Source organism: Marmota flaviventris, chromosome 10 (genome assembly GCF_047511675.1).
Source record: "Marmota flaviventris isolate mMarFla1 chromosome 10, mMarFla1.hap1, whole genome shotgun sequence".
Taxonomy (NCBI): domain Eukaryota; kingdom Metazoa; phylum Chordata; class Mammalia; order Rodentia; family Sciuridae; genus Marmota; species Marmota flaviventris.
Genome location: NC_092507.1, coordinates 80,874,854 through 80,888,069, shown reverse-complemented (window position 1 = coordinate 80,888,069; position 13,216 = coordinate 80,874,854). Strand labels below are relative to the sequence as shown.

Below are 13,216 nucleotides of genomic sequence, written 5' to 3'. Positions count from 1 at the left end.
GGTTTGAGAGAGTCAAGGGATGCCCGTGGTCTCACTGCTTATGATCAGTGGAAGGGCATCTTGGACTTCAAACCCCGTGGTTTTCATACCATGCACTTCGCGATGCAAACCAAGTGTGTTATGCACATGAAAGCACACAAGCCATGTGTTATGGGTCCTAACTTTACCCAAATTAAGACTTTATAAGAGAGACAAGGATCTTTGCTTTTTTGACAGAGATTCAGTTCAGATTTTAACAAGAGCAAACTCATTTAGCACATTTAAAATATCTGCCTTTCTAGGTTCAGATCTCCGCTTTACCCTTTCCTGGTAGTCTGGGACACATTTTTTGACTTCTTGAAGTTTTAGTATCCTTGCCTAGAGTACCCATTTCCTGGTAGTAGTTTGAGTATGGAGATAGATTACCTGAGTAGTGCTGGGTGTAGGGTCTGGTCCACAGAACTATCACTCTATAAGTGATAATAATAATGATGATAATAATAATTATTATTAAATTTCAGGAGCACACAGTACTCTATTAAACTGAAGCCAGCAAGAAAACACTAATAATGCTCTGCCTTTCAGATGTCTATACCCTGCTTTCTTTCCCCTTATCTGAAGCAGATCCTGAGGCAGGAACTGTGGCACATACCTGTAACCTCAGCTACATAGGAGGCTATGGCGGGAGGATTGCAAGTTAAAGGTCAGCCTGGGCAACTTTGTGAGACCTGGTTTCAAAATAAAAACAAAAAAGGGGCTCTGGATATAGCTCAGTGGCAGAGTGCCACTGGATTCAATCCCCAGTACTGAGAGAGAGAGAAAAAAAAAAAAAAAAAAAAAAAACCCTTGAATTAGCTGTGTAGACACTGGTATCCATATCCCAGTTTTGTGGCTGTATTTGATTCCTAGATGTCCTCCCTTTTTGCATGTCAGATAAACTACTATAAGGAAGAGGGTGACTACTTTGGTTTCACCTGTAGGTTGGATAAAATTTAAAGATGGTTTCATATTTCCTGTCATAAACTGTCTTTAGGTTTATAGTTCATGTGTTTTAGACACTCATAATAGGTTCTAGGCATGAAGGAAAGAGAGGAAGATAGTTGTACTATAGAACAAAACTGAGAGCATGGCCTAGGGCTGGTCTTCATTGCTTTTGCTCTGTGTTCTGCTGAACAAGAGTTACATAGTGAGAAATAGTGGAGTGGCTTGATTCACAGAGAATATTTTATTGGACACTGGGTTCTTGACTTGGAGGCAATCTGTTTCAGGTAAGTCCTGGGTAAATGCCTAGGCTTTCCAAAATGGGCATGTTTCAGAAGAACATTCCCAATTCCAGAGGAGGTGGGTAGCATGTCACAACTGGAATGCAAGTTTATGTTGATCAGGCTAGCGGACCTTGACAACCACTCTGGGGACTATCTGAAGTGCTTCGGGCCAGGGACCAGCACACTGCTGAGTTCCAAGCATAGCTTATGGTTTTGCAAGAACAGGTTTTCAACATCACAGATGGTTTGGAGACAGAGAATGTTTCCACACAACAGGAAGGATCATTTCCTCAGAGAGACACAAGGACAGTATGTAGTCCTTGGATGGTAAGGGGCACCATCTCTTCTCTCAGCTGCCCCAGGTGGTCAACAGCACATCTTCACACACATTCTGGCTCAGCACATTGTTGGCAACAGTCAGTCAGTGATAGGTCAAGATCCACTTAGCCCTCAAAATCTTTGACATTCCCCAAAGAAGGACAGCTCCCACAAATTTTTTTTTTTTTTTTTTTTATCAATTGCTTTGTTTGATATTGAAGTCATTTCCCATTTGTTCCTCTGGGTCAGTTTATGGACTGTTTACAAGTTTTCATTTAGGGCTGGATTTTTCAACCTCTCAATGCACCAATTGATATTTTGGACCAAATACTTTTTTGTTGGGGGAGGGTGGCTGTCCTGTGCATTACAGAATGTTTAGGGGCATGCTTTGTTTCTAAGCACCACTTATGACAACCCAAAACATCTCCAGATATTGCCAAATGCCACCTGGGGGAAATCACTCTTGGAGAAATACTGCTCGCTTGAGCAATCAGGCGCTGCAGGGAAAAGCTGAAAGGAAAAGGCTGGCTTCAGGGAAAGGCTGAAAACAGGAGGGATACAAGCAGAGCCTGTGGGTTACAGAGCCCGTGGGTGGGGCAGGAGCATTTCTGTGCATACGACCGCCCCCTTCTGGATGACTGTGTCAGTGCAGGCAAGATCCTTTCTCCAAAGGACCAGGTGCTTCATGGCTATAGGGACTGTACACTACAACTACTGTTAAGGGTAGCCAGCAAGTGATAGTGGGAACTGAACTATGGACAGATCCCAAGATATAATGGAAATTGGAAGATGGTAGTGGAAAAGGCCCCACACTTGGATAAGTCTTCGTTTTAGGCTCAGCTTTGACACATGTGCAAAGCAATCTGGGCCACAGTTCCCAGGGTAAAGGTAAAGTAGGTAGGCAAGATGAGTGCCAGGGCCATGGTTACAGCTTGGGCTTGAGGGTCGCACAGGCTGAGATTCACATCTCTGCACTATCCCCTGATGGCTGGCCAACTTTGGGCAAGTTGTGAGGCCAAATACAAAATCTGTTTCTTCACCTGTCACCTGAGGATAGCAATACCTACTTATCACTCTCTTGAGGATCTATCTCATCTCAGTGTGGTTCCAAATGCCAATCAGGTAGCCACTAAGAATAAGTATAATAAATGGGTGAGGTGTTTAGAATACTAAGTGCAATGCATGATTAGTTATAAATGATTCCATTTGTGAAATTAATTTGCACACTTATTGAGCATCTGCATGCTAGCACTATGTTGGATATTAGAAAAATAAAAGAGGTAAAAAAAATCAGAAAGAAGATACCATCTGAGTGAGACAAGAATTCACATGTTACCATGTTGATCTATTCATCTTCTAACCTTCTTCTGAATAATTGTTTTATAACTTCTCCAACCTGTGAGTTTCTTTCCCACCCTTACTCTCAGCCAATGACCTCATTTGCTGCTGCTCTGAGAAGAATGAAGCAACCAGAAAACCTTTGCTAAACTGGGCTCAGTGGTGCATGCCTGTAATCCCAGCAGCTTGGGAGGCCAAGGAGAAGGATCAAGAGTTCAAAGCCAGCTTCAGCAAATTAGCAAGGCCTGAAACAACTCATCAAGACCCTGTCTCTAAATAAAATGTAAAAAAGGGCTGGAGATGTGGCTCAGTGGTCAAGTGCCCCTGGAGTCAATTCCTGGTACCAACAAAACAGAACTCTGCTAATGCCCACCCCATATCTACCTTCTATCAACATATCTCCACAATCTGACCCCTTCCTTAATATGATAAGTTGCCCAAGATACTGAGGCCAACCTCTCCACTAAATGCCACCTTTCTTACCTACTTGAAGATATTTCTTCAGCAATTCTTCCTCTCCCTTGAATTGTTTGTAGTCCCATCTTTCAGAAAACCTATTCTGAAGTCTTTTTTCCTCTGGTTTCCTCCCCATTTCTCTTTCTTCTTTACAGCCAAATTTCTCAAGATTAGCCATATTTACTCTTTCCAATTCCTTTCCTTCCACCTTCTCTTAACCTACTCCAATCATGACCCCTTCCCCTCATCTCTGAAATTATTTTGTCTCACCTCCAGGTTGCTAAATTCTATAGTGAATCCTTAGTTCTCACCTTACTTATCAGCAGTACTTGAGACACTGGACCATTCGAATCCTCTCGAAACCCTTCATCTGAATTCAAGGACACAACATTCTTTTTTTCTTCATTTTTACTCTTCAGTGCTGGGGATCAGGGCTTTGCACACGCTAGGCAACAACTCTACCATTGAACACACCCCCAGCCCTCCAGGGCATCTTAACATTGAAGTGCTTCAAAGCAGTCCTTGGATTTCTTCCCTATCTATCTATACTCATCTGAATCTCATGGTTTTAAATACTACTTATCTGTTCCCAAATAAAAATTTTTTGGGGACCTCCCTATGAACCTCAGACATACACAGATAACTAACTGCCTGTTGGGTATTTCCATTTGTTAGTCTAAAAGATATTTCAATACAACCACAATTAATTTTTTATCTATTCCTAAAAAGTTCCACTCAACTTCTTGCTCCATTTTTGTTTATGACCATCTTATCTTCCAGTAGCTTAGGCCAAACAAAAGCCCAAAGTCACTGCTAGCTCTTCTTTCTTTCATACTCCTCATCAGGAAATCCTATTGGCTCTACCTCCAAAGTAAAGGTAGAATCCAACATGTCACACTACCCCACCCCTGTACCACCATCACATTGGGCCACTGTTATTAAGATGCACATCAGGTCATGTTTCTATTCTCTCAAAACCCTGCCAGGACTTCCCATCTTAGATCAGGAGCCAAAATTCTTACAAAGGCTACTAAGTCCACAAATTCCGAACCTGTGCCCTCTCTAATCTCCCTTCTGAACCACACTCTCCCTCAACCATTCCATTCTGATTGATTGGGCTTCCTTGTTGTGTCCTAGAACCCTGGCTTCTTAGTGTCCTCTAGCTGGGACATGGTCCCATTTGGTTAGATACTTTGTGGCTCTTTCCTCCAAGACTCACCCCATCACCAAATTTAAAATTGTACTCCTGCCCTCTTATGCATTTCCTATTCCTCTTTGCTGTATTTTCCTTCATATCACTAATAAGCTTTCAAGTTTCTATAGAATTTACTTAGTTATTTTATTTGTCTACTCCCCTCAAACTAGAAAGAAAGATATATCTCCAGCATATCTAACAGGGTCTAACGTACAGTAAATGCTCAGGGAGTACTTGTTGAATGAATAAATGAATTAATCTCAAATCATACATTTTATCAAAGAGGCAGGAGACAGCTTTCTAGATATCTCCCTATAAATGCATCAGAATAATTTGGAGGATATTCACCATGCACCTGGCTGCAAATTTGGACATTACTGGCAGTCTTTAGCATTTTAAGAGACTAAGGTGATTTAGTGATCATTGCAAATAGCAGATTCTTAAGGAAAGCAGTCCAGCTGGCATAATATCCAAAGGGAGCAGGCCCAACTTGAAAGGACTCTATTTTTTAGCACATTGTGTGTAATTCTCTGGGCCCCTTCCACCAAACTGGTCCAGGGATGCTACTGAACCTCCATCTTGCTTACCTCCCCCCTGTCTATGTCTTCACTGGATTCTGCCTCTGCTCTGGCAGCTTGAGGATGAGAGAGAGAGAGAGAGAGAGAGAGAGAGAATATGAATATCTCATTGACAAAGTCTACAAAATATCAAGTTCTTCCCTGTACACACAATCAATACTCAATGACAGGTGAATTGAATTCCAAGTCAGTTGACCCTGTACCCACACCAGCATGACACAGTAAGCCAAGAGACTTTATAGACTTTTGTAGATTTTTAAAGTTCTATACAGTTCACTTAATTATTTTATTTACACCTATCTCCCTCAAACTAGAAGGAAAGCCATATCTCCAGCATCTCTAACAGGGAGAAAAAGAGAAAGGTATGGTCCCTGCCCTTGGGCCTGCTTGCTCTTGTGGGTAACAGCACATCTTGCTTTATTGTTCTTCAGGGCACTTTATCACCATGGGAAGCCACTTATTTACCCCACTGTCACCACCCATTAGAAACTAAGTGCCTGGAAAACAGGGCCTTTGTTTTGCTCCGTGTTGTATTTTGAGTACCTAGAGCGCACAGTAGGTGACACACAATACAACTCTGGTGCTGAGCACATAATAGGCATGCAATGAATATTTGTTGAATGAATGAAGAATATTTAAGAAATGAAGAAAAAATATCTAGGTACACCTGAGAAATTTGTAGCTTTTCTAAGAAATCTAATAATGAAAATGAATCTTGGAGAATGGCTGATTTCTGATGCAGCCAGGGTGGGAAGCTGGGGTAAAAGTGGGGAGCAGATTCCAGAGAAGATGGCACAGGGGTGAGGCAGGGAGCCAAGCATGGAGGCTGCTGTTCTCTGCCTCTGCCAGAGGCTTCCTACACGTCTCAAAGGCAGGGGCCATTTCCAATTTCTTCTGCATAATCTGTCTCCATTTTGTTCCTAGGACAAGGCTGGGCCATGAGCAGGCTTTTGTGAAATAACTTCAATTATCATTTAGATCTCTGCTTTTTAAAAAAAAAAAAAAAAACAGCAATTTTCTTTTATAAAGTGTTCTCAAATATGCCAGGCAGAGCAGAGAATAAACCACAAAGCTGAAGCTAGTACTAGATATTCCTTAGTCAATGCTAATTCCTAATAAAAAGAACACATATGGCCCCTCATTTGCAATGCAAAGCTCTCTTTCCATCTCCGTCTTCTAACATCCTTGGGAGGCAGACTCACATCATTTTTCCACTGAACAAATTGCAAGAGGAGAGCACAGATGACTAATACACAGGATACCAGGCCCTCTGATGAGAAAATTCTGTCTGGATCTACTAACTCCTTTCCAATCCTGCCCGTTGCCTGTTCCAAGCCTGCTGTGTACATCCTGCAGCTCCTTCTTCTAACTGCAGCAAGGACCTGGAGGGAGGCACCTCCACCCACAGGACTTTTCCATTTTATAGATTGAGGCTTCCAGACCACTTTAGTGACCATAGAGGGTGCTCAGAATATCTGGGTTCTTTCCCACTCACCAATAGCACCTGCTGGATTCCCAATGGTTCCTGTAGCTTTTGCTCCCCCTCCCCCCCCAATCCCCACTGAATTTAAAAAATATCTGTCACATTGCTTGTCATAGACAAATCCCGGTGGACTAATAAATGTCATTTCTGGGCAGGGTGGGGGCTGAGATTGACATGCTCTGCTGAAATGACCTGCACCCAATCCACAATTTGTCAGCTTCTTAATAGACTGATAAACAGTCACTAGAGAAATAGCTCATCTGGACAAATGTGACCTAACAAATGTCACCTAATTCACTCCTATTTTTTCCCCCCACCAAAAAAAAAAAAAAAAAAAAAAAACCTCTCACAACTATTTACTTAGTGAGGAGCCCCACATACACAACTAGACCCTAGACTGAAGAGTGAGCCTGTCCTCATTGTAGCTGCCCAAGAGGTGAGACCCTCCAGCTCTGTGAAAAGGGCACTGAGCCCTCATCACCTGGTGGGTATAGTTTCATAAGAAGTGAAAGCTGCTCACAGCTGGGGCATCTTCTGAAGATCAAAAAGTGATGCAGCTGCTGACCTGCCCAGCCCAGAGCAGGGTCACTCTGGCACTGAAAAGGCATTTGAGAACAAAGGGGATTCTGTGCACTTGGCCAGCCCACAGGTGAGTGGAAAGGGCAGTCAGGTGTTGCGAGGGAGTGGGCCAAAAATCTGGTTTCCATTATGCAGGTCTGTTTTAGTCAGCTTTTTTTTTTTTTTTTTTTTGCTGCTGTGACTAAAAGACCCAAATGGAACAACTTTAGAGGAGGAGAAGTTTATATGAGGGCTTACAGTTTCAGAGTTCTCAAGCCATTGACAGCCGGCTCCATTCCTTAGGTCTCCAGTAAGGCCGAACAACATGGCGGGAGAATGTGGCAGAGGGAAGCAGCTCACATGATTATCAGGAAGCAGAGAGACTCCATTTGCTAGATACAAATACATACCCCAAAGCCACATCCCCAATGCCCCGCCTCCTCCAGTCACACCATACCTGCCTTCAATTACCACCCAATTAATCCCATCAGGTGATACATTCACTGATTGGCTTAAGGCTCTTCCAACCCAGACATTTTCCCTCTGAACCCTCTCATATTGTCTCACACATGAGCTTTTGGTGGGCACCTCACATCCAAACCATAACAAGTTCCCAGAGAGAGCTGGGCATGGCCCTGTAAGGAAATTTCTCTCCTGTAAAGTTAAGATAGTCTTGCTTGTAGACTTTTACAGTAGGTCCTGGGCACCTGTTTTCTTTCCTGCCTTCTACTCCTCTCATTCTTGCTCCTTTTGCTTCTCCCACTGATAGGGAACTGCCACACTTCAATACATGATCCTCTGAGATGCCTGTGGAGCAACCTGCTACCTTCGGCCCTGAGGAAGAACCTCCTGTTTCCTGGCCCTCCTGCTTTCGATCCTGAGATTGAGGCTGTCCAATGCCTTGTAGGCCCTGGGCCCAACTAGGGTCCAAACAGGAGGAAGTTAAGAGGCACAGTGCTGGTAGCTCACCCCAAGTCAAGCCTTGGGGCTATCCCCCTCTGACTTCAGTCCCCCAACTCTCAGATTGGGCTCCTAGCTGTGTGGCGTTCAGCAAATGACTTGCTCAGAACTCAGTTTTCTTTCCTGTAATTTGAGAATAGCACATAAGTTGCAAGAGAATTAAGATGCTCAAAGGGGAACACACAAAGAAGAATCTAGTACAGAGCTTAGAATCCAGAACATTTTCAACAGCATGTACCAAGACCCCTGTGCTCCCTTCTGACCAGGACTAAGAGCACTTCAAGCCAGTGAGCTAGAGGAAGGCTGTTCAGTTCTGTGCTAGGGGAGACTTCCAACTGTCCCGTGATAACTGCTTCCCTATTTTTTTTTTTTTTTTTTGGTGGTACTGAGGATTGAACCCAGGACTTCATGCATACTAGGCAAGCACTCTACCACTGAGCTATATCCCTAGCACTGCTTCACTTTTTCTTGGTAATAGAACCTCTAAATTTTAAACTGTGCATGACTGACCAAAATGAAACTACATTTTCTGGCCTCCTTTGCAGATGGGTGTTACCACCTACCTAGGATTTGGCCAGTGAGGTGGAGGGGGAAGTGCAGCCTATGACTTCCAGGAGGGTGCATGCTCATCCTCCTCCCTGCCACCTTCCTACAGGCTGGAATAAGACATGGTGGCTGGAGTCCAAGTGGCCACTTCAACTATGAAGTAGAAGCAAGTAGTAGGGGTACAGAACAAGAAGACACCTGAGTCCGGAACTCTGGAAGACTCAGCTAATAAGGAATCCTCTTTGTGGACTTCATCTATATGGGAGGGAAATTATTTGACACCTTGTTTGAGCCAATGTTTCCTTTGAGTTTTTCTATCCCTTCCAGACAATCCTAATCCTGATTAATTAGTCTGTTTGAAAGGTTCCTCCCTGGATATCAGAAGTTCACTGCAGGCCTTCAGGAAGCTTCCAGAGACCTGCAGCAGAAGACACCATCCCTACAGCATCTCTGAAGCCAGAAATAGGGGCTTCCCAGGGCTTCTGACCACCTTGATTCTGAGGGTCAGTTCACTCCAGAGGAGAGAAAGGGTACCAGGTTCACTAAGAAACAACCACAGCAGTTGCTCTGACATGCAAGATCACACATATTGGCTCCATTCACTGGAGTCAATGAAGAGCAGAATAAACTTGATAAAACATTCAGGAATTGCATCAGTCTTGTTAACTTGACATGTGCTGTGGTTCTTATCTGCCTGGTGATAGTCTTAGAAAGCAACTTTCTATATTGTATTCACATCAGGGCGTGATTCTGGATTGTCACCAAATCAAGTAGAGGAGTTAGAGAAGAGCTTGAGTAGGATCATTCAAAGTGAGGCTCATAGATTAGCTGTCTGCCCTCACACTGTTTGTCATGAGTCTGCAATGAGATGACAGGCTTGTGCCAGAATGAAGATCAACAGCATCAAGAGAACAATGATTCCTTCAGCTGATTTTTTTTTTCTTTCATAGCAAGACTTTTTTTTTTTTTCATAGCAATGGAGTGGTACACATTCCAGGCACAAGCTCTGTGTCTGGTTTCAGAGCACTTTGACTACCACTGCTCTAGAATATGGTGGCCCTGTTATGGAACATTTAAAACACACACACACACACCCACACACACTCTTACCCCAAGTGCAATAAATTAGAATCTCTGAGAATGGGGTTCATGTATTCGTATTATAACAAAGCACCACAGTCCACTCTGAGGAGTACTCCTGGAGGGGACCAGTGTTTGGGTACCACGGGAAGATGCAGAATTGTCTTTCAGAACCCACAAAGGGTAAACTTCTGCATGCACCCATGTTAAACTTCAGCTGGCCCTGCTGGGCACAACAAACTTTTGATAGTCTTCCTGAGTTCTTTATCACCTACTGATTTGATAGGGGTTGATAAAATTTAAACCTGGAGACATTTGATAATATTCTTTCTACAAGCCTTCGTTTAGATTGTAATTTTTCCTAACGCTTTCAGTCCTGACTGAATTTATTCTCTCATGAAACACAAGCCCAGCTTCTTCAAAGTCAATACAAAAGAGGGAAGGGAACTTCCGTGTCCCCCCCCACCCCTGTGACAGAGCCCTGGCACTATCACTGCTGTCATCAGATGCCGCTGGTTGCATGAGAGGTTTGGTGCCCACAGAAGCAGGCCAATGTTCTCACAATGGTGAGGTCTTCCTGCGTGCGACTCCTAGGGAAGGAAGCTGCACCCACTGTCCCTTACCGGCAGTTCCCAGGCTCAGCAGCACAGCCACCCAAAGGATCCAGAAGAAAATGAGGATGGCAAATGTCCATAGTGGCTGGAACAGCAGGAAAGGAGAGCTTCTGATGACTTTATTTGTGAGTTGGAAAAGCTCCACTGTCAATTTTATTCTCTTTCTGAGGACAAAAATCAAGACGAGTAGAATTGCCTGGTGAGAAAGGGTTCAGAGTAAATTATTTCAAAATAATGGGGGAACTGGGTACAGCTTAAAGCAAGCCCTATTATTTTACTGACATTTCAGCAAATAGCTCTTTTAAGATAGTAATGCATGACTTTTGTTATAACTGAACAGGTCAATTCCCAGGCATGAATTGAACACCTACTATGTACTGGTCCCTGTGCTAGATCCTGTAGCTAGAACAGTGAACGCTGCTTAGTCCCTTCCCAAAGGAGCTTTCAGTATGGTCACAAAGCAAAGGCAAATGAGAATTAAGTCCTCTAGAGTCAGGAACCATCTTCTCTTCCTCCACCCAGAACCCAAGATGCTCAAAGAAGACAGCAAAGGGCAAGAGAATATGAGTGTGATGGAAAAGGACAGTGAGTATGTCCCAAGGTAGCCTCTGTGCCTTCTCTACTGCTTTTTTCTGCCCTGTATATAAGTATCTATGAGTCTCTCATGTAAGATGTAATCATCGTCCAACCTACATTGATCCAGCCACTGTCTTCTGTCTCCTTATCCTCACAGCCGAGTTTCTTAGCTTGTCTACACTGGCATCTACACTCATCTCCAATTGCCTGCAAACCCCTAGACCCCCACACTCTTCTGAAACTTCTCCTCCTAAGGTCACTTCATGTGAAGTCTGCTAGATCCCATAGAATATTCTACATTCCAAGTATTTTTTTTTTTTCCTTGCGGTGTTGGGGAATGAACACAGGACTTTGTGCATGCCAGGCAACTGTTCTACCACTGAGCCACACCCCCAGCCCCTCCAAGTCTTGCTTGGCCACAGCATAGCATTTGAATCTACTGTTCACTCCCTTTTCTGGTCCCTTCCACAATCTCTCTGGCTCTTCTACTATTTCAGTTATTGCTTCTTAGGATCATTGTGGGGAAGGAATCTTCTGCTCCTTTGTGGTTTTAGCTTCCTTCCCAGATGTTGATGACCTTCAAATAAAAACCCCAGCCTCACCTTTCTCTAAGCACTGGATGAAGAAGCATATTAGATATTAAAAAGGGCATACACATCCTAAATGTCTCAAACTCACCCTGTCCTGAACCAAATTCAATATCTTTATACCAAAATCTCTTCTTCCTTGTATTCCCTACCTCTAGTGGTCCTAATTTTTCTGGACTCCAAGATTCCTTTCTTGCATTCTGTCCTATGGTTTCCTAACCATAGTATTTGGCATTTTCCACTGCATATGTTTATATCTGAATCTCCCCTTAGATTGATTTCCTTGAGGCTAGCACACAGCATAATCCCTGTCACCTCTGATTCAGTTTCTTAAATATCTCTTAAGTCATCCTCTCCTCTCCAACACCACTGATGATGTCCCAGGTCCAGTCTCATCATATCTTATCTGGCCCCCAATAGCCTCCTCATTATTTGTCTGCATTTAATTTTCCTGATATGCCCCCACCTCAATCCTTCCTCCACCTCACAGCTAAGGGACCTTTCTAAAGGGTAAAGCCTAGGGTGTCATCTCCTTGCTAAAAATCCATCAATGGTTCTCCAGAACATCTGGATAAAGATCAGACTCATTATTATCACAGATCCGGATCTTATAGAAATGAGCCCTCCCTGTACCTGCCTCAGACTTTCATGGAGGGCACATATCCATGTGACCCTGTGTACTCTGTTTCCTTGCCTGAGCTGCCCTTTTTCTTCCAAGTGGACTGGAGTATTTCTGCCCTCAAAGATCTCTCACAAAGTGGAGGAAAGACTTCAGAGGAAAGTAGGATAAATTGTGCAGAAGCTACTCCAGGATCTGCGAGCACACCCCTACTGTGGGGGGTTCTTGAGAAGCCAAGCCCAGAAGAGACCTTTAAACTGCAAAGGGCTCTCAATGCCTAACACAATCAACAAGGAAGGGACTGTTTCACTTTAACTGTTCAGGAAGCAAAACAATATAATCTTTAGGCAAATAAATTTGGCTCTGGCTCCTAAGAGGAACCTTAATCTAGGTGAGTATTTAAATGTGTGTGTGTGTGTGTGTGTGTGTGTGTGTTACAACTTGTATTAGAAATATCCAGTTGATGCCCTGCTCACACTTAGAGTACACTGTGAGCATGTCCATCACAAGGAAAGGGTTGACTCTAATTTGTTCCTTTCCCCAATCTGGATGGAGATCAGTGTCACCACCCAGTGCTGCGGGTGTGGACCGAGTGGGTGGGCAGAGCTCACCACACAGGCTTCACTTCTAAGTGGCAGGGAGCTGCATTCTGCTAATCATCCTAGAGTATTGGCTGAAGTGGGCATATAATGCCACTCACCCCATTTTCCTCATTGTTTAGAGTGGTTATATTGAAACTCCTTAAGTGATATTCATAGTTGGCCCCCATCTTCCCAGAACATGTGCTCAAGTTCATTTGTAAGGCTCCTGCTAAGAACTCCAGGAGACAGGAACACATCCTTGCCTAGGAGGTCCTCTGTGGTCCCTGGGGACCATACCTCTCAACAGCATTCCCATTTGATGCATGAGGAGACCAGGGCCTCAGAGACCAAGTAATTTTTCCCAGGTCTCAGTGGTGGGCCCTGGATTTGGGCACAGGCCTGGGACCACCGAGACTGGGCTCTTTTCCTATGCGCTGTGCCATGGCACTGCCTGCTGTGCACTTCACCTGGTCACAGGCTGTG

The 13,216-nt window shown here is 43.9% G+C and overlaps 1 protein-coding gene across 2 annotated transcripts in view; it reads right to left on the bottom strand.

Moving 5' to 3' along the window:
- Slc44a3 (solute carrier family 44 member 3) overlaps positions 1–13,216 on the bottom strand; it is a 75,321-nt gene that overhangs the window by 36,998 nt on the left and 25,107 nt on the right. For both annotated transcript variants that reach the window (XM_027935233.2, XM_027935232.2), the window contains exon 9: positions 10,380–10,566. In XM_027935233.2, coding sequence (XP_027791034.2) covers positions 10,380–10,566 — 187 coding nt within the window. The remainder of the gene's footprint in view (positions 1–10,379; positions 10,567–13,216) is intronic.